The sequence below is a fragment of the Argopecten irradians genome, unplaced genomic scaffold (genome assembly GCF_041381155.1).
Source record: "Argopecten irradians isolate NY unplaced genomic scaffold, Ai_NY scaffold_0386, whole genome shotgun sequence".
Classification (NCBI taxonomy): Eukaryota; Metazoa; Mollusca; class Bivalvia; order Pectinida; family Pectinidae; genus Argopecten; species Argopecten irradians.
The window spans coordinates 36,924-59,835 of NW_027187853.1; the positions used below are offsets into that span (position 1 = coordinate 36,924).

The 22,912-nt window shown below is 35.9% G+C and overlaps 1 protein-coding gene and 1 long non-coding RNA gene across 5 annotated transcripts; both read left to right on the forward strand.

The window, feature by feature from the left end:
- Positions 1–3,843: 3,843 nt before the first annotated feature.
- LOC138312600 (uncharacterized) lies at positions 3,844–14,569 on the forward strand. 4 transcript variants are annotated; one of them, XM_069253411.1, is made up of 4 exons: positions 3,844–3,930; positions 10,725–10,820; positions 13,319–14,270; positions 14,336–14,569. In XM_069253411.1, exons 1-3 carry the CDS (start codon positions 3,878–3,880, stop codon positions 13,491–13,493), a joined length of 324 nt encoding a protein of 107 aa, XP_069109512.1. In that variant the 5' UTR covers positions 3,844–3,877; the 3' UTR covers positions 13,494–14,270; positions 14,336–14,569. The 4 variants fall into 4 exon arrangements, 3 of the variants coding, with proteins under 3 accessions (XP_069109512.1, XP_069109513.1, XP_069109511.1); XM_069253412.1 differs by lacking the exon at positions 3,844–3,930 and adding an exon at positions 5,867–6,048; XM_069253410.1 differs by lacking the exon at positions 3,844–3,930 and adding an exon at positions 9,411–9,507.
- A 92-nt stretch (positions 14,570–14,661) lies between these two features.
- LOC138312599 (uncharacterized) lies at positions 14,662–17,427 on the forward strand. Its single transcript, XR_011206992.1, has 2 exons — positions 14,662–14,766; positions 14,943–17,427. It is a non-coding gene; the product is annotated as an uncharacterized lncRNA (long non-coding RNA).
- The last annotated feature ends 5,485 nt before the right edge of the window (positions 17,428–22,912 follow it).

The window sequence follows — 22,912 nt, forward strand, 5'->3', positions numbered from 1 at the left end:
ATAGTCATGTATAGCAATAAAACCAAATCGCTCCTGTCATGGCACCCCTAGGCACACGGGGATAAGTCCATCCTTTGTATGCATCGCCCCATACCACAAACATATATATATGATATTAGAGAGCTAAGCAACTTCGCCAATTTTTAGCTCACCTGGCCCGAAGGGCCGGTGAGCTTATGTCATGGCGCGGCGTCCGTCGTCCGTCGTCCGTCGTCCGTCCGTCCGTCAACATTTCCTTTAAATCGCTACTAGTCATAGAGTTCTGCATGGATTATAACCAAATTTGACCACAAGCATCCTTGGGGGAGGGAAAACAGAATTTGTATAAATTTTGGCTCTGACCCCCCGGGGGCAGGAGGGGCGGGGCCCAATAGGGAAAATAGAGGTAAATTCTTTAAATCGCTACTAGTCATAGAGTTCTACATGGATTGTAACCAAATTTGGCCACAAACATTCTTGGGGGAAGGGGAACAGAACTTGTATAAATTTTGGCTCTGGCCCCCGGGGGCTGGAGGGGTGGGGCCCAATAGGGGAAATAGAGGTAAATCCTTTTAATCGCTACTAGTCATAGAGTTCTACATGGATTGTAACCAAATTTGGCCACAAACATTCTTGGGGGAAGGGGAACAGAACTTGTATAAATTTTGGCTCTGGCCCCCGGGGGCTGGAGAGGTGGGGCCCAATAGGGGAAATAGAGGTAAATCCTTTTAATCGCTACTAGTCATAGAGTTCTGCATGGAACGTAACAAAATTTGGCCAGAAATATCCTTGAGAGAATAAGAACTGAGTTTTTTATAAATTTTGGCTCTGACCCCCCGAGGGCAGGAGGGGCGGGGCCCAATAGGGGAAATTATAGGTAAATCCTTTAAAATATGTACTAGTCCTAGAGTTCTGCATGGATTGTAACAAAATTTGGCCATAAACATCCTTGGGGGTAGGAGAACAGAACTTGTATAAATTTTGGCTCTGACCCTCCGGGGACAGGAGGGGGGGGGCCCAATAGGGGAAATAGAGGTAAATTCTATAAAATCGCTACTTGTCCTAGAGTTCTTCATGGATTGTAACCAAATTTGGCCATAAACATCCTTGGGGGTAGGAGAACAGAACTTGTATAAATTTTGGCTCTGACCCTCCGGGACAGGAGGGGGGGCCAATAGGGGAAATAGAGGTAAATTCTATTAATCGCTACTTGTCCTTGAGTTCTTCATGGATTGTAACCAAATTTGGCCATAAACATCCTTGGGGGTAGGAGAACAGAACTTGTATAAATTTTGGCTCTGACCCTCCGGGGACAGGAGATGGGGGGGGGCCAATAGGGGAAATAGAGGTAAATTCTATTAATCGCTTCTTATCCTAGAGTTCTTCATGGATTGTAACCAAATTTGGCCACAAACATCCTTGGGGGAAGGGGAAGAGAACTTGTATAAATTTTGGCTCTGATCCCCCGGGGGCTGGAGGGGCGGGGCCCAATAGGGGAAATAGAGGTAAATTCTATAAACCGCTACTTGTCCTAGAGTTCTGAACGTATTTAAACCAAATTTGGCCACAAACATCCTTGGGGGAAGGGAAACAGAACTTGTATAAATTTTGGCTCTGATCCCCCGGGGGCAGGAGGGGGGCGGGGCCCAATAGGGGAAATAGAGGTAAATTCTTTAAATCGCTACTATTCATAGAGTTCTGCACGTATTGTAACCAAATTTGGCCACAAACACCCTGGGTGGGTGGAAGGGGAACAGAACTTGTATAAATTTTGGCTCTGACACCCTGGGGCAGGAGAGGTGGGGCCCAATAGAGGAAATAGAGGTAAATCATTTAAATCGCTACTAGTCATAGAGTTCTGCATGGAATGTAACCAAATTTGGCCACAAACATCCTTGGGGGAAGCTTAAGGGGAACAGAACTTGTATAAATTTTGGCTCTGGCCCCCCGGGGGCAGGACGGGTAGGGCCCAATAGGGGAAATAGAGGTAAATCCTATAAATCGCTACTTGTCCTAGAGTTTTTCTTGGATTGTGACCAAATTTGGCCATAAACATCCTTGGGGGAAGGAGAACAGAACTTTGGCTCTGACCCCCTGGGGGCAGGAGGGGTGGGGCCCAATAGGGGACTTAGAGGTTAATATCAAAATTCCTTCAGAAAAGAAACAATGAACCTGTATTCAGAACATTACTTGGCATTACAAACCAGGTGAGCGATACAGGCCCTCTGGGCCTCTTGTTACGATCGGCAGACGTAACTCTGTATGCCTCATGGGGTTTTTAAATACACTCCTAAATAGTTAGATGCAGTAGAATAAAAAAAATACGTTAACTTATACACCAATAATAGAAAATGCACTGTCGGTTTTGAATGTCAGGTTCTGGACAAACCAGGTAAAAAAACTTGTTTTCATGCATTCAAAAATCATATTAAAACATATTAATTTGGAAAAACTATACTTATCAGACCATGGTATAATGTTTAAACTTTATATTTATGCACAAATACAATAAAAAGTAGTTAGCTAAGGGAAACTAAGACTATAACTCGATGGTCCCTCTGCCGTCAGCAAAGAGAATGAAGGAGATTTGCTCGTTTGTCTGTGTTGAAACGACAAATGTTCATGATAACGTTACAGTTAAAACAGGGGAACGCAATACTATCGTCAGAACAACATGTACAGCATCACATGACTGGTTCCTTCACACCTCTTTTAATAAGAAACTTACAATAACACTGCACTATCATTACCAGAAAATATATCCACTGTAACACATACATGTACTGGGGAATTACAAGATTGCATAAGTAATTACGTTATACCAAATTCAATCGTTTCACTTCTGCATACTATAGATCAGAAACTATTGGGATTTAATTTAAAAAAATGTTTTATATTTAAATGATAACATAGAACTCAAACTGTTTTTAAATTCATTTTCTATTACGGGTGCCGTACGGAGATGACCTGGCCCGATATCAAACGGTGTCGGCTTATTCCAGGTTTTCGAGAACTACTGCGCTCTGGCCCTAAACCAGACATCTATCTGTCATTATGTCTAAGTCTGGTGTTAGGGCCAGAGTATCTCGGGCTAGGGTGCCATATTAACACATGTGTAAACAGGATCGTCAATATGAAGCAAACAAACCGAATTAATCAATTGAATGACGTAAATATAGATTAAATCATTGTTACTATCACGCTATACTCCATACACCATAATAACAATTTTAGCTAGTATCCGTACACCCCACAGCTATAAGCCGTACACTGATTTCGCCTTATAAAACGAATATCTAAACATTATTGAAGAAAACCCAGGTTACCGACATTTTGTATTAATAAATATATATGTATATCCTTTTAAGTAAGAGAGGTGAACTGGGTTAAAACCGTATAATCATTTCAAAATAAACGAAAATGTGTGAGTAACCTAAATTTTTAGCAGGTACAAACCATATATCTTAACAGATTATTCAATAAAGACGCATTAAAATTCCACAAGTTTTACATTTAATCTAATTCGAATGTTTTCTGAAACGACGAGACCAGGATAGAGTCTGCATACTTGTGCTGTATAATTAAAAACAATGACTGAATCATTCCCTGTCATGCTGTATTTTTGAGCTGTCGCTTCGAGTCCGGTGTACCGATAATAGACGGTGACCTATACAAAGCTTAAGTGCTGTCGCCGTTTAAAAATAACACGCAAATCTTCTCAGATTCTCAGATCCCTGTGGTATGTTTGCTATGTTGTGCCAGCAGTCCTCATGCTTTAGTAGTGTCATGCAAATGTGTCACGTGATTTGTGTACCTGTTCGTGCACCTGTACGTTCTTTATGTTCGCATTCACACACTGGACAGGGACGGCTGGACATCGTTTTTCATTGCTATACACATGCATTTACCACACTTAGACAGACTAAAGTGGTGGACACGTTCTCTTCAAACGTAAGTTATTCTGTGTGATTTATTATTAATACCATGAAATTTCTGAGAAACGACAAGAGCCGCGAAAGCGCCATCCTCGATACTCCAGGGGTTCCGATCACTTTCGATCTAGAGATCGTAAGTGATCGGAAGCCCTGGAGTATCGAGGATGCGAAAGCGCTTGGGAGAAGCTTTTTTTTTTTTTTTTTTAAGCGATACTGTGGCGTCCGGCGTCCGTCCATCAACAATCGACTTCTTCCCATAATCGCTCACCGGAATTCACAAAATTTGAATGATAGCATCCTTCTCATCAATTAAATGTAGAAACCGGTAGATAAAGAAATATAGACAGACACATTCAAAAATGTATATGTTGTGATAATGATGACATTGAAGACGAGTACCATTTCATAATTAAATGCAATAATTACTTAGATATTAGAAACCATTTTATCAAAAAATATTATCATAATAATCCTCGCATGGCCAAATTTATTCAACTTCTGGAAACAAGGAATAATAAAGAATTATCTAATTTAGGAAAATTTATAGTTTTGGCCATGAACAAAAGAATAAATACTGTTTGAAACAAATGTAGAAACACTCTCTACACTAGCGTAGCGATCGTGCACGTGTTGGGTGTATCTACACTATGTATGTGTGTCTGTGTGTTAAATATCTATGTTATTGTATATTGTAAGTTTTGTTGCACTGTATATATTCATGCACTTTTTCTGATGAACCATAAGGTTCAAGGAATTAAAGAATTGAATCCTTATGGATTACTGACTGTAAATTGTTCAAATGATGGGGTTGACCCCCCCCCCCCCCCCCCCCCCGAGAGACTTGAGGGGCTGGTTCAAAAGGGATCAATTTGGCTGTTACCATATAAGCATGGGATATCACTCTTAATGCAATGGTAGCATCCTTATAGTGTGAGGATTTAAAATTGTACAAATGATGGGCTGACCCCCGGGAGCCAGAGGGGCGGGGTCAAAATGGATCAATTTGGCTTTTACCGTATAAACTACTTCTTCTCTGTAACTTATCATGGGATAGCACTCATAATGCAATGGAAGCATCCTTATAGGATGGGGATTAAAATAGTAAAAAGATGGGGTTGACTTCCCGTCATATAAACGACTTCTTCTCTGAAACTAAGCATGGAAGAGCACTCATCATGCAATGGTAGCATCCTTGTAGAGTGGGGATTCAAAATTGTACAAATGACGAGGCTGACCCCATGGGGACTGATCGTGAGTGGCAGGGTCAAAAGGGGTCACTTGGCTATTTCCTATAAACGACTTCTCAGAAAATATGCACGGGATAACACTCTTAATTCAATAGCAGCATCCATATACGGTGGGATTCAAAATTGCACAAATGATAGGGCTGACCCCCGGGGGCTTGGAGGCGGGGCCAAAAGGGTGAATTAGGCTACTTTTTCATATAAATTACTTCCTCTCTGAAAACATGTATTGGATAGGATATTCCTATGGTATATATATCATCATTATATGGTTTGGATTTAAAAACAAACAAATCGTGGGTCAATTCGCTAATTATCTAATTTTCTAATTGTAAGATAAATACTCTAAAAAAACAGGTGAGAGACACAAGACGTCTGGATATATTTATGCTGTTAGTTTGAAATTCATGCCAGGTCTTAGACTATTTAAGACGTTCATTGGGAATATGGGGCATTTTAAGGGTCTAAATTAAAAAAAAAAATTAGAAACGTTCTAAACTAATTTCCAGATCCTCCACAGGGATCTGAGAATTAGTCACAGTTTAGACCAGAGTGCCCTAAGACATATTTAGACGTTTTAAAGGTCTAAATCAGAAATCAGTAATTCTCGTATCCCTGTGTGATCCCCGTGATGTGGTGAGTTGACCACTTTTCACTAACCGGTCGTAGTATCCTACTGGCTGGATTAATATATGCTGGTCACGTGGCACGAGGACTATTGTTGGTTCTGAATTTGGCGCCAGATCTCTGCCCACTTCTCAGATTTTCTCTGACGATACTGCACGCTCTTTGCTACCTATCCAAGATTCATCATGGAACTCTTCGTTGCGCTCTTCCTGGCATTGGAGGTGATCCTTCAGTGTCTAGGCAAGTTTGTGTACTGTGGTAAGGTATGTAACGTTCGTTTTTATTCCTAGTCCAGACTAAAGTTTTAAGTTATTTTCTTATTTAAAACATTTTTTATCTGTGAAAGAACAATGGGATCGGGAACAAGTTATTTCAACTTATGAAGCCTTCTCATATTCACGGCAATATATATATAATAGATGATTCTGATTTTAAAAATATTTTAATATTAATAAAGTAATAATTACACTTAAAATGAATAGTCGGGCAAAGAAAACCAGTCTAAATGCGTTAATTGGCCTTCCAAAAATTCTCACATATTAATACGACGGTCAAGTTTAGTTTCCCAGTTCTGACCATTAAAGTAAAGAAAAGTTGAAAGCATTGAAAGCGAGGCTGCGTGGAAATGGTCTGTGCTTTTTTTTCTTAATTATACATTCAAACTCGTATAGTAAAGAGATACTGTACATGTATAAATACTTTCCAACTTCTAAAGGTTGCAAAGCCTGTTAGGTATACTTACTATTACCACAGGCATTTGGCTCTATAGACATTTTGCTCTCTTTATGTAATATTGTACAGTATCATACATATATATATGGAGAAAATGTCTATAGAGCCAAACGCCTGTGCTATTACTATAACTTTAATTCCACTTAGCGAATGATTGAAATAGGTGGCTGATGTAATTTTGATGCTGAATATTGTTAGTTATATGTAATAAATAAGGAGATTGACAATATATCATAGTATCCATGTAAACTTTAGATAGAGCTCTGTTAAAGGTACAATATAGGTAACTTTTCAGTTTTAGGTCACCTGAGACGAAGGCTCAAGTGACCTATTCTAATCGCCTTTTGTCCGTCGTCGTCCGGTCGTGCGTCGTCGTATGGCGATAAACAGTTTACTTTTTCGACTTCTTCTTCAAAACTACTGAACCAAATTTGTTGAAATTTTGCAGATTTTTCATAGCCAAAGGTCCACCAAAATTGTGAATTATATGGTCCCAGCCCCCTAGGGGCCTGAGGGGTGGGGCCAAAAGGGGTCAAATAGACTAAAACTTCAAAAATCTTCTTCTGAAATTCCAGAAATGGCAGAATCAAATACTCAAAGGTCTCAAGGCCCTCTACAAAAATTGTGAATTACATGACCTGGGGTCTCAGGTTTCCCCTGGGGAGGGGGTTAAGTTTACTATAGTTTATGTAGTGAAAACACATTTTGGAGCATTATTTGGTCATTTTTAATAGAAAATTAGTTAAATGTTGTCAGAATTATCCCTATGAAATGGCCATTGAATCCTATTAACAAATTTTCCATGACCGACTCCTATAGGAGCCTTTAGCGGTGGGGCCAAAAGGGGTCAAATAGGCTTAAACTTCAAAAATCTTCTTTTGGAACTGGTAGAATCAAATACGCTTCATAGATGGAGAGGTCTTAAGGTCCTTTACGAAAATTGTGAATTATATGACCCTGGGGTTTCATGTTTCCCCCTGGGGAGGGGGGTCAAATTTACTATAGTTTATATAGGAAAAACACATTTATGAATGTTATTTGCTTATTTTTCATAGGAAATTAGCCAAACTGGGTTAGATTTTTTTGCCTGTGACAGCATTTTATCGTCATATCCATATCGGTCTTAACCGACCCTAAGGGGCCTTAGGGGCGGGGCCAAAAGGGGTCAAATAGACGATAAAACTCTAAAAAATCTTCTTCTGAATTCACAGATTTGATGGAACCAGATACTCTTCATAGATTGGGAAGGTCATAAGGCCCTTTACAGAAAAATTAGTGAATTGCATGGCCCTTCGGATCTCGGACTTTCCCCTCTTGGGCCTTTTTTTTTGTAATCGCAAACATTTACAAAGAAGAAATTGCCACGTTCTCGTAGTTCCCTGCATAAAATGTTGACTAAAACTGATTGTGTAATACGTTACTGACACCAAATGTGAAGTCATGAAAAAAATATTGAAATAATTAATTTGTGCCCTCGATAAATTCAACGGAAACTCCCGGAAAACATTTTCATAGTATAGCTACAGTTTATAGGCTAAAGGCATCCTTCCCCTTGAGTATTGTAAACTTTCTCTCATATAATATATAGGATAACAACTATAATAAAATAATAAAATATTCCTATAGTACTATTATTTAAGAACTTAAGATGAATTGTGTTGTGTGTTTGCTATATATTTATATACTATACAAAAGTCTTAATATAAAAGTAAGTAATATAGAGGTAATTCTTGATATTTATATCTATGTATCATAAGTCCCTTATGTATAAAGATAGTAATATATAGGAGGTATTTATTTTATATAGATTCAACTATTATTTCTATTTAATGACAGAAAAAATAGGTCAATTCTCCGTGAAACATACGTAAACTGCTTCCGGTAATTGTTGTGACCCCGATCAACTACGCAGACGGGATAAAACAACCGATTTTATGGTGGTGCTCAAGTCTAAACACAGGGTCCTCAATAACAGACAGAAATTTATAGTCAATAGTATATTCATGTTTATAAGGTATAAGTTATTCTTTTTTTAAAAGTTATAGGGTGCCGTATTGTTTCATACTCACGAATCAAGATGAGATTTTAAATTTTGTTTAATGCATCACCAGAGAAGAATAAAGTACACCATCATTTTGAGATATTACACTACTTTCTTATCCTTTAGGTTTTTATTTATACACAAGCACATATAAAGAGCTAGAAAATGTGTATTTGTTGAGCATAGTATGCCGCCAAAAATCATTTAAATATGTGTATTTATACGCTCGGAATTGAAACGGGTCACATACAGTGCTAGACGCCATGAACTAGCCCGCCAAAATGGTTGAGTACTAGCGAATTTCATTTACTCACAATTAGATAATTGTAAAATTATAATTGCAGGATATGTTTCCATCTAAAACATACATAACGCTTAAAATACAACAACTTTACAGTATATATGTGTTGAGGCTAATATTTATAAGGCATCTGAAGTCATTTGAATGACTTTCACAGCTTAATTCGTCAAACCTTGTGGTTTTCAATAGATTAATAAAGAAAAAATAACATATCACAAATTTTTTGTCCAGTTACAGCACATATAACTTTAATGTTAGATATGCGTCCACTGATATGTAGAGCCCGTTTATAAAAACAGCTCGGATACAAAAATACGTCTGTTTTTCTCTACCGTAGAGTTCATACCCTTGATACTATAATACATATATAGGGGTCAAAGAAGTAATATCAACAGGATTTTCCAGATGACACGGGATCCAATCAAACGTAAGTCTGTTGGATACGTATTACTTCAAATGGTAAATATGGGACAAGGAAGTAAATCCAACCATATATATTATTGTTGGTTAGATATTTGTGCCAGGTCCCTGTGTGGCCCTATCTACGAAACTCTTCGGCAATTGTCGGTTTAGCAATTGTGACTGTTTCAAGATGGCAGGCATGTTAACAAACTTGAACTACAAGACAATCTTTGACCGTTCGATATGGTAGGTTTATCTGCACGGAATAATGTCATAGTACTTGTTTTTCATCTTTATTCTAGATCGTTTGTACAATGTTCGATCAATGTAAATGTTTGCGGTTACAAAGATGAATGAATATTAACGTACATAGATTTGGTCTTTAAATTGTGATACATTCAAGATGTAGGACAGGTAAATTGTACACGGTTTCAGAAACGCACACACACTGCTTCGATTAAATACAAAAAAAAAAAAAAAAAAAAATACGATTATGTACATACATCCTGTAATGTAGTTGTGTAACGTTACGTGCTGGTGTTTTTTTCCTTGTATTGCAGTGTCAACTCTCAACAATACATAGATACAATTGTATGTTCACCAACTCTCAACAATACATAGATACAATTGTATGTTCACCAACTCTCAACACTACATAGATACAATTGTATGTTCACCAACTCTCAACACTACATAGATACAATTGTAATGTTCACCAACTCTCAACACTACATAGAATACAATTGTATGTTCACCAACTCTCAAACTACACAAGATACAATTGTATGTTCACCAACTCTCAACACTACATAGATACAATTGTATATATATGTTCACCAGCGAAATATAGAAGTACTATAGAGTCAGTTAATATAAGTATTGTACAACTGTGATATCCCCGCCATTGAGAAATTAATTAAAAAAAAAAAAAACGCGACTACAAGTCAATTCCCCCTACATGTATATGCAAATCACATGATCGTTTTTTGATATAGACCTCTAAAACGTTTAAAAATGGTCTTGGGGTACTCTGGTGGGTCCATGATTATATATAATCTGTAACTAATTCTCAGATCCCTGTGATGTAAATAACAGGAACAGCTTCCTAGACAAATGAAATAGGTTTATAAGGTCACTCATCATTTGACATGAGACTCGTGCCCCGAAACGTTATATTTAGCGTCACGGTACGTAAAACTCTTCATTCGCATTGACATGTGTCCTTCACCTAGGGAATGTGTATCCAGCTTGGTATGTATGCAAGCATATATGTATAGGGTTTCGATAAATTAACAGCAATGGATTCTCCCCCATTTCAAAGAAATCCAAAGAAAATCTTGATATTATCCATGTGTTTTTTCATAATATTACACACGACCGGTATAAATCTAAAGCAATTGTTGATGTTTGTCGTGGTTTTTTTTTTATCTTATCTGAACTTCTGTCGTTCTTGTTCTTTGCAGGTTGTGTTTTACACTTCCTTCCGCAGTTTGGTTGACCGGGTTGCGACGTCGCTCGCAGTGGTGGTTAGCCGTGGGCTTTCTCTTGCGGAGGCTGTGGTAAGATTTTAGATGTAAAATTCATTATTCCCTACCGTGAAAAAGTGTTCAGGTCGTGACGAGTCTCAAGAGACTTAACCTAATCGCCTTCTGTTTGTATAGCGATAAACAATTTATATCTTCGACGACTTCTCCTAAAACCACTTAACCAAATTCATTAGAAATTTGCAGAAGCCTCTCATAGCCAAAGGTCAACCAAAATTATGGATTACGTGATCCCAGGGTCATATAGTTCACAATTTGTAAGTCCCCCCCCCCCACCCCCCACCCCCTGCACCCTCAATAGAACTTATTGTGTGTGTGTGTGTGTGTGTGTGTGTGTGTTTTACAGTACCATGTATATTTTTATTCCCCCAGCTGTATATGATGTGTATATACATAACATTAGTGTTTGATAAGAGCTGCCAGAGCTGGGTGCCCTGATCATGAGGTCAACTCCTCAACAATATTGTCCTCCAAAGCATGCACCAATATAAATATATTTTTTATAGATAAATTTTGAAAGCCATTTTAGTTGAAGGGACATGCATATGTAACTTTTTTGCAGAAAACAAATAAAAAAAATTACATGTGTATTGAGTATTCTGATAACAATGATTTGGAATTTATTGTTTTTGATTAATGTTTGTAGTAGAACTAGAGAGAATGTAATGTTTGTATCAACAAACAAAAAATAGAAAAAAAACACACACACACATAGAAAGAATTATAGACAATACGCAAACAAACCAAAAAGAATTCAAATCATACATATTAAAGTACTACAACATAAAACATCATACAAACATTGATTGGCATATTTCAAGAACTATTCAAAAATGTATTTCCAATTGATCCATATTTGATCAAATTTCTCAATACACCTATTTGGTATTGACAGCTTTTTTTTCCAACATCATATTTTGTAAACAAAAACTCCATCAAACCTTCCATATTTATGTTTTGTTTTTTTCATGATACAGGAAAAATACAAAACTTCATAATTTATTATAGAATATCAAAATTGAGTGGTATTGACAAATTTTCAGTCTCACCAAAGAGTACTGTATCTAATTTAAATTCCACAACATTATTAGTTTTTACATATATTTTTCTTTTCATATCTTGCCATATTTGGAAAGATTTTTGACAATACCAAAACATGTACTGTTTCTAATTTAAATTCCATAACATAATTAGTTTTTTAACATTATTAGTTTTTACATATATTTTTCTTTTCATATCTTGCCATATTTGGAAAGATTTTTGACAATACCAAAATATGTGTTCTTTGGTTTCAACTTCTGTATTACAGATATTACATAATTTATTTCAGAAAATAATTTTTAAGTAATTATTCAAAGGGAGTATACGGTGTTGTAGTCTATACTGGAACCATTGTATTGATGTATCTTTGGTAACTTTGAAAAGGTATTTTTATATTTGTTCTTTTCCTGTGTATGCATGTTTTCTAAAGACGTGCTTGTTGCTTCCATTTCCTCTCTGTTAATTACCAAGCATTTATTTTTTTCAATTAGACAAAAATACGTTAAGTTTACATCCCTTAATACTTTTAAATAAAATATGAATATGACTAGGTGTGAATGGTCTATCTAGTTTATTTAACAAGTTAAGGTTATATTCAGATTCTTACATATTTTCTTGATACATTTCTAACTTAATAAGTTATTCTTCTTCTGGGTCTTCTTTTTCTGCCGGGACTTTGACCATTTTCTCAAACTTTAAGTCGGATTGCCATGAAATTTCGTAAGGTCATTTCTGGTGACCTGCAGATGTGTCGACCGTTTTAATTTTTTTTGACCAGCATCAAAGATGTTTAAATCAAATTCTAAAATTTTTAAAGTGAAAAATACCATAATTGTGAGTAAAATAACAAATTTTGTCACGGTTTCAAATTTTCTAAAACCAGTAAGAGTTATCTCTCTTTATTCACTGCTCAGCAGGGATCCGTTAGCAAGTTACTAGCATTTTTTATTGTTTTTAAGTTATAGATCGTATTGTTACTAGCGGCTAAAATTATTTTGAGGTCTTTTTTTGTGCAACTTTTATATACCAGTAACCTAAACCACGATGGCCGTCATGGAATACAATAGGTCAAAATTGAGCAAAAAGGAACATGGCTGAGAACACAAATCTAATACAATATTTGGAGAAGTTATTTGTGCCATGGTTCCTTTCATATACATATTAATGTATGTGTAGGAAGAATAAGGATAATCTGCACTCGGGATGAAAAAATGTACGTACAGTTTTTAAAAATAAATTGTGACGTACAAATAAATATTGTTCTTTGCCCTCAAGTTGATTACTAGTATATCCATATCCTTCATATTCACATACTCACGAGTCTTTCATATTCATAAATGATATCATTTTTTTCATAAACCATGAACATATCTGGCCAATATTTCAGCAATATTCTCTCTTGTATATCTGCTGAATATTTTGTAATATGCGCCTATACTTGTTTACTGAAATGTGTACTTGTGATCTTGCAGGTTGTGTACGCTACCTGCTGCTGCCGAGGAGAGGTTTTTCCCTGTCCCTGCTGCTGACCAGCCTAGCTCCAGCTCTGTTGTCCCCGCAGTACCAGTCCCAGCATCACCTGTTCCTATCCGCAGATCTGGTCGTGCCACCCGCAGACCAGCTTGGCATAAGGATTATGTTATGTGATGTCATATATAATGTATTGTAATGTAATATCCTTTATCTGTTTGTCCATGGAATGATGTTGCTTGAGGATGTGGTAACCCCTCAAAAATCGTCCCAATTCCTGTCCCTCACCCAAAAATGTATACAGTTGTATACACCATTAATTGGTTGTTCATTCCAACATCTAAGATCAGTCCCCATTTAGGTGATTTGGTAATTTCCTCCCAAATTCCGGTCCATACTTTTGTACCCTAAACGAAGAAGGGACATTGTTTTTGCTCCGTTTCGAATTACTATTATTACAACTTAAGGTTGTTTGAGGTACATTTTTGTAAGATTTTTTGGGATACGGAATGCATTCAGTGATATGGTTATGTGGTAGGTTGTGAGGAACACATGAACATGTGTAGTGATACAACTTCCGGTTATTTGAGGTATATCATGTAATGCTATAAGGTTTTGACAGACATACTCTTTGGAGTGTGCATAAAGGGTTTTTTCCAGGATTGCATTCAAAGATGGCTGCCAGTGTCCACTTTTTAAATTCTTGAGAAATTTCTGAAATTTTGGTCTATTGGTATTGTAAATTGGTATACAATATATATAGTTTTAAGGTTTAAAGTTTTTGTGGGACACTGAACTCATGCAGTGATCCCAATAAGGTGTTAATTGAAATACATCACAAAATATTGAGGACGCTGACCACTTAGCAGTGACCCAATAATTGTTATTTGAGGTATAACTTAAGATTTTGAGGACACTGACCACTTAGCAGTGACCCAATTATTGTTATTTGAGGTATACAACTTAAGAATTTTGAGGACACTGACCACTTAGCAGTGACCCAATTATTGTTATTTGAGGTATAACTTAAGATCTTGAGGACACTGACCACTTAGCAGTGATACGACTGCAATACTTGGTAAATCACAGGATTTTGAGGATACTGACCACTTGCAGTGACCCAATTATTGTTATTTGAGGTATAACTTAAGATCTTGAGGACACTGACCACTTGCAGTGATACGACTGCAATACTTGGTAAATCACAGGATTTTGAGGATTATACTGACCACTTGCAGTGACCCAATTATTGTTATTTGAGGTATAAGAACTTGCGATCCGAGAGGACACTGACCACTTGCAGTGATACCCAATTATTGTTATTTGAGGTATAACTTACAGATCTCTTGAGGACACTGACCACTTGCAGTGATACGACTGCAATACTTGGTAAATCACAGGATTTTGAGGATACTGACCACTTGCAGTGACCCAATTATTGTTATTTGAGGTACCATTAACTTAAGATTTTTTTGAGGACACTGACCACTTGCAGTGATACGACTGCAATACTTGGTAAATCACAGGATTTTGAGGATTTACTGACCACTTGCAGTGACCCAATTATTGTTATGAGATTTGAGGAACACTGACCACTTAGCAGTGACCCAATTATTGTTATTTGAGGTATAACTTAAGATCTTGAGGACACTGACCACTTGCAGTGATACGACTGCAATACTTGGTAAATCACAGGATTTTGAGGATACTGACCACTTGCAGTGACCCAATTATTGTTATTTGAGGTATAACTTAAGATCTTGAGGACACTGACCACTTGCAGTGATACGACTGCAATACTTGGTAAATCACAGGATTTTGAGGATTATACTGACCACTTGCAGTGATACGACTGCAATGCTTGGTAAATCACAGGATTTTGAGGATACTGACCACTTGCAGTGATACGACTGCAAGACTTGGTAAATCACAGGATTTTGAGGATACTGACCATTTGCAGTACCCAATTATTGTTATTTGAGGTATAACTTAAGATTTTGAGGACACTGAACACTTGCAGTGATACGACTGCAATGCTTTAATTTTGACTCAACTGAAGTGTACAGAAAGTAGTTAATAGGAATATTTCGTCCCTGTCCCTAACAATACTCACATTACCCTACCCATATACCCTAGCACAATTAAGCACGCATTTAGTAAATAACATTCTAACCGCTACTTTCTATATGTACACTTGCAGTTGACCAAATTAACAGCCAGGGTCATCGGTGAAGAAATGCCGTTGACCAGCAATGAGTGCCAGGTAACTGCCCCACGTGGGATTTGAACTGGTCATCAAAAGGTGAAAGGTCCCTAATTAAAATACAGGAGACCATAAAGTCATTTAACAACCTTGGCTCCATTGAAAAAGGAAATGAATTTTTTTTCAAGATGGCGATTTTTGTGCCCATCGTTGAAAATGCATTTTAAAGTACACTTGGTAAGGACAATGTCAGGATCGTTTTAGACATGTTGCGTTGATAGATAGAAGATGGTGGTCAGGGTAGGCATCTTTGATTTCGGATCAATCCAAAAAATAGCATATGTTTGAAATCATGTCCGGATAATTTCAGACAAGTATTACTAAATCATACTAGTAGAAGTAGTTTTAAATAATGGACACTGTAGTGGCCATCTTGGATTTTGCATAGGCCCGAAAAAAAAACACTTGGTTGGGACCATATTGGAAATTTAGGCAAGTTTCTGCGAAATTGTTAGGTTATCCTGACCTTTCAGGTCGACCTTATAAAGTATCACGTTAAAGTATCTAAGGTATCTAAAGTAACCATTTGCCCTTGCATCCCCCTCCCTCCCCGTTCCTGCACAATGCCATCTAAATCCAGGACAACAGGTAGAGAAGTTGTAGAATTAAATTGTATGTAATAAAAGGAATGAAAGCTAGAAAGAAAGTTTGTAAGAAAGTTAGAAAGTTTGTAAGAAAGTTAGTAAGAAAGTTTGTAAAGAAAGTTAGAAAGTAAGTTTGTAAGAAAGTTAGAAAGAAAGTTTGTAAGAAAGTTTGTAAGAAAGTTAGAAAGAAAGTTTGTAAGAAAGTTTGTAAGAAAGTTAGAAAGAAAGTTTGTAAGAAAGTTTGTAAGAAAGTTTGTAAGAAAGTTAGAAAGAAAGTTTGGAAGAAAGTTTGTAAGAAAGTTAGAAAGAAAGTTTGTAAGAAAGTTAGAAAGAAAGTTTGTAAGAAAGTTTGTAAGAAAGTTAGAAAGAAAGTTTGTAAGAAAGTTTGTAAGAAAGTTAGAAAGAAAGTTTGTAAGAAAGTTTTGTAAGAAAGTTAGAAAGAAAGTTTGTAAGAAAGTTTGTTAGAAAGTTAGAAAGAAAGTTAGAAAGAAAGTTTGTAAGAAAGTTTGTAAGAAAGTTAGAAAGAAAGTTAGAAAGAAAGTTTGTAAGAAAGTTAGAAAGAAAGTTTGTAAGAAAGTTTGTAAGAAAGTTGATGAAAGTTTGTAAGAAAGCTTATGAAAGTTTGAAAAAATGTTTCTAAGAAAGTTTGTATGAAAGTTAGAAAGAAAGTTAGTTAGAAAGATCGTTAGTGTTAACGTGTGACGAATGAAAGCCCCCCTGTGAGGGGACATCTGTTTATATTTAAAAGGCTGACCCCAAGGCCCCAACCTTGGCAGCTTTCAAATGTATATAAATGTTCTGGGGTATTAAAATTGTGTTTTTATGAAAAATGAAAAAAAAAAAAAAACAAAAAAAAAAAAAAAAAAAATAAAAAAAAAAAAAAAAAAAAAAAAAATGAAAAAAAAAAAAAAAAAAAAAAAAAAAAAAAAAAAAAAAAAAAAAAAAAAAAAAAAAAAAAAAAAAAATGTTAATATTGTAAATAAAAATGTAAATATTGTAAATAAAAAAATTACAATGGCAATACATGACATGATCCTGATGTCATAATAATTTCAAATATTTTCATATTTTTCAGGATAGTGATACCATGAAGATATGCGACAACCATCAGGACAAACCTCCTTTGATAGCGACCCATAATGCTTAGCAGAGCATCTGGACCAGGATAGTGATTCAATCAGGACAGTGACAACCATCAGGATAGAGACAACCACCAGGATAGTGATACCATGAAGATATGCGACAACCATCAGGACAGTGACACTAGATAGAAAACGTTCTTTGATAGCGACCCATAATGCTTAGCAGAGCATCTGGACCAGGATAGTGATTCAATCAGGACAGTGACAACCATCAGGATAGAGACAACCACCAGGATAGTGACAACCATCAATATTGAGAACCATCAGAATAATGACACCCGATGGCAGACGTAATGGTGACTAGTAGTGATTAGCAGAGCTCCATTCAGGTACATTTACTATTAAAAACTTATATTAAAAAAAGCTATAATTGAATTGTAAAATTAAACTACAGTGTTATTGCAACTGCATGTGTGTATTTTGTGCCCATCACCATCAAGTGGTGGGTCATTCAAATTATCTTTTATCCTTGGACCAGTGTCCCCGTTCGGAAATACTTAGGTATCACTATGTCTGCACTGTCGTCGTCTGGGAAATGGTTTCTGTGCGATAACTTAGATATTTAATGTCCGATTTCAATCAAAGGTTCATTGCTTTATATCGATAAGATCTCAGACGAGTTCGATAATTGTCAAAATCTGTCAATATTTACAAGAGTTACAGGACCTTAAAATTGTCAAAATAGATAAATCCATGGTTTCCACTCAATAGCTTTAGTATTTATTGTCTAATTTCAACCATTTGGTATATTGCTTTTTATCAATGTGATCTCGGATGAGTTCAATAATTGTCAAAATCCATCAATATTTCCAAGAGTAATGGGACTTTAAAATTGTCAAAACAGATAAATCCATGGTTTTTCACTTGATAACTTTGGTATTGTCCAATTTCAACCAAAGGAGTAGATATGATAGGACCAGTATTTGGCCTTAATTTTTCAGGCCGAAAAAAATAACTCTGATCCCCATCTATTTCATATCAATAAATACTCTCATACTTGCCATTCATTAAAACATATTTTTTTATATAACCAGTACACATGTGTCCCAACTATGACGTCATCAAATTGATGATTTTTCTCTTCTCGCCAAATTTTGCTAGAAATTCATCATCTTTAGGTTAGAAAAGGCTTGAAATGAATTTGGCCGCGCCACCTTTTTTGGGGGGGGGGGGGGCGGGGGGGGGGGGGGGGGGGGGGGGAGGGGGGGTGAGCAACTTTACATTTTCCATGGATATGCGTAAATACACGATACACAACGTGTGAAAATCTCTTTCTGCTCCACGAAGGCGGCCACATTCATTTTTAGAGAAAACCACTCAAAAAGTATGATTTTTCAAGTATTTTTTGAAAAAATGGCGGGGAAACTGCATGTTGATGACGTCATAGTGAACATAATTGGCACATGCGGGATATTTTCGAGATGTAATGTGTTAGCAAATGTATTCAGCTGTTATATGGCAAAATATGTTGTTCTTTACAGGAGAATTAATTTTGAGGCCATATTCGAGTCTTAACGTAACCTTCTCCTTTGGTATATTGATTAATAAGATCTGGGGAGTGGTTTGATACTGGTCAAAATCCATCCATATTTGCTAGAGTTACGGGGACCTTGATAACTTTCACCTAATAATTAACAATATTTTCAACTGTAAATAACTATTTTTGTGATGGCTGTGCAGGCGACACATCCACTTCCGTGGAATTCTTGTGTCCATTGATTAATTTATCAAAACTACAAAGGGATCTCTCTCAATTTTTCAATGCACCTGAATAAAGTTTCCCTAGTACCCTTGTTGAACACATTGCATATTGGGGCTCATATGTCTATAAAATAGCTAAACAGACAGCTAATTTGAATTGAATAGTTTAAGTTTGTAACCACTGGGTTCAATCATAATCATATGTTTTTTCACCAAACTAACGCGATTTCACTTTTTCTCCCCAAATGGCAGCTGCAGTATCTTTTTGGTGATCTACAAGGTTCATAACTCTTCTAAGTTGCTGTTCACCCCCAGAAAAGGAAGTTTTTATTCATTGTAACTGTTTGTTGGCAATTCAAAATAATTGGCATCTTAGGATTGTGATGATCACCATGATAGTGACAACCAGTATATCGACAACCATCAGCGGATTATAGCCAAAAAAGGACAACTATCATAGCGAAAAAAATGACAACCATCAGGAATAGTGATGGCACCGATGGCAGACGTTCCGTGATGGGTGACCATTTGTGATTAGCAGAGCTCCAAACAGGTACATTTACTAGAAAACCTCATGTGTAAAGCTTAATACATCTAATTGTAAAGTTAAATTGCAGTTTTTTTAATTGCTCATGTTATTTCGAATCAACATACTATCTGTATATATGTTTTCCCTAGTACCCTTGTTGAGTAGTAATTTGGGGAAAAAATGTCTGCCAAGTAGCTTACATGCAGCTATCTTTTATTAGTGGAATTTTGTAACCGGCAATCTATTAAAAGAGAAACTATAAAAACATGTGTCATATCATGGATTTCCACTTTACTGAATGATTTCACTATTTCTCTCCAATGACAGCTGCCCCAGTATCTTGACCACTTTTGGGGTTCTGCAATGGCTCTGGACTCATTGGCTGTTCAATCCAAGACAAGGAAGTTTTAGTTTGGCGACTCTTGTTGGCAAACCCAAAACGGTAGGCATCGGGAGAAAAGTGATACCATCAAGTTAGTGACCATCCAGTCAGGATAGTGACCACCATGAGGTTAGTGGCAATTAACCATCAGAATAGTAACAGGCCAGGGTCATGTAAGGACGTGCCAGGTTTGTTGGTGGGAGGAAAGCCGGAGTACCCGGGGAAAAAGTAAAATGAAAAATCACTGGGCCAGTGAACAGTACCTGGCAACTGCCATATCGCCACCTGGGGATTCGAACCCATAGCCATAACCATCAGGAATGTTGAATCAACCATGAAGATAGTGACACCATTGGATCGTAACTCAACCATCTAGGATAGTGACAACCCGAATGGCAACTCCAGTATCTGCGCACCTCATTTTGGTGCCTGGCTCTTATCTCATCTCAAAAGAAGGAAGTCTGGTGACTCCGTGTTGGACAATCCAAAATGTTCGATAGTGATACCCATCAAGATAGTGTCAATTATCAGGATAGTGACACCCGATGGCAGATGATCCCTGATAAATGGTGATTGGCAGAAATACCGGTACCTTTCCATTCAGGTATTGTTATGAAAATTTAGTAAATTACATTTTGTAAATCAAAAAGTCAGTTTCTTTTTTTTTCACTCATTAAAGAGAGAAAAAGATGTTAATGAAATATATTAAACTCTTAAGGTCCAATACTTGAGTTTATAACACACTATCAATACAAACTGAATACCACTAATGGATCTGCTCTGGTGAGGTTTCCGTCTCGTTGAGCACGTCTCGATTCATCTTTAATTAAAGATTTTTAAAAACTAATTTTCACCATTTTAATTTGTAGCAAGTTGCTATATACAAAAAATAAGTTACGAAGCTGGACTTCTTTTTTGTTGTAAATTTTTTCATATATGAGTTTGATTTGGTGGCCATTTTGAAAAACGTTCATTTTTTACATTTTAAATTTGTAGAGAGGTGAAATTTCACCTTTTTAGCTTCAATAGTTTTACTTAACTTTTTCAGTGTCCAACAACAGTTATAGATATATATTGAGTTAATTTTTGCTGTAAATCTGTTATTGTTATGATCACTGGAGATGTCAATGGATAAGCATTTAAGGGGGAGAATATAACATATTGGTCTTTATTTTTTACATTTTATTTGAAAGATCAGACTCTTTGGAATTTTTTATTACAAGAAAAGCAGAAAAATAACACAATTTGTAATTGGACAAAACATCAAACACGCTGACTCCCCTGATTTTTAAGAAGGTTTTAGAAACAACATTGACTGCAAAATCTTAGAAAAAGACATTCATCAGAACTATTACTGGTAAGCGTTCAAATCGTGGCAAAAACGAGAGTATTTTTTCATCTTCAAAATTAGGTGGTTAAGGGGTGACAGTACCCAAGCTGTTCTGAGCAAAAATATGGTTGAACAGTGTGTATATATTTATGCTTATAAAACATCACTTTGGTTTTGTCAAATTTCAAGGAATATTAAACTTATCAGACAACTAATTTGCAAAATATTGCTTTAGATTATCGTTTGTATAGTCAGACAAATTTTACTTTTAACCAGAGCAGATCCTTAATACCAGGATCGATTTAATAAAAAAAGTTTTCACACTAGTGCCAAAATCATTTACGAAATATTTCATTGAATTTTGTTACTCTGGGATGTTCCACCGCCGACAGAGCATAAACGATACCCATTATTATTTGAACGGTAAATGTTGATAGTTAGTATGATGTATGTATGTCTCTAATACAAAAATACATATTAAATCATTTATTTTGCTTTTGGTACATGCAAAATCAATACTTCATTCGATATAAGGCATAGTGCCATGGATTTCTTTCTGAACAAAATTGATGATTATTTTTTAATATTTTTCTATTGAAATAAAAAAAGAAAGCTCAAACTTTTCAATGGTGGTAATTGTGTAAGTAACTTTTGTAACTGAAGAAAAATACTAATTCATCTGCTCCTGTTTTTGATAGAGAAAAAATACTGTATGTCAGCGGTGGATCATCTTTATGTTTTTAGCAACTAGATCATATCAGTATGATGGTAGAAGGAGAAAACTATTTTTGATAAAGAGACTTATCTAGTGAACTAGTGTCAAGGGAGACAAAAGATTTTTAGCACGTTTATTCTTATAAAAGACGAATGCCTTTTTTTCATCATAACAGAAACCTCCCATCATTTGAAAATAAAGTCTTAAGGTTAAGAATATACATTATAATTATATCTATTTATTCTAAAAAATCTAACATTGCACAACTGAAGATAACAAATTCAAATTCTTGTCTCTGATTTCAAATTACATTGACTTATATTTTCCAAATAATTCAGAATTTCATATTCTAAAAATGACACATTTAGTAATGTTATGTTTTAGTCTATGAAGGCCAGAAGGGTCATTTTTTGCTCTTGCAATAACAAGTATGTTTTGAAAAATAATTCTTGATCATAATCTTTGGAAAAATTGTCATTGTGTGGCCTGTTTTTGGGTAAGAAAACAAGAAGAAAGGTAATTTCTTTTTTTTTTTTTCCAAAAAATTTCATTTTATATTGTTCAATTAATGAATATAGAAAAGTAAAGTTCTTTAATCCTTTTACTCACTCTGCAAGACATTGACGAAAAACCTCCCAAATGACAGGACACAAACGACTAGACGGGACTGACGTGGGAGGCGCGTACGAACTGACCCTATCACTAAAACTACTAATTCACATTCTCACTCCAAAGGACTTAATTTCTATATTCTTTAGTCAATAATTCTAAGATAAACTTCAAAAATTATATTTTTTTATTTTTGAAAACATTGTCCTTCTACACATACTGGCTTGAGCTGTTATGACCATCTGCCTTGTAGACCAGAAAATAGCATTGAAAAAAGTGTGGTAATAAAAAAATCATTGAAAAATCAATATGATATGGAATAAGATTTAGTAAGATAGATC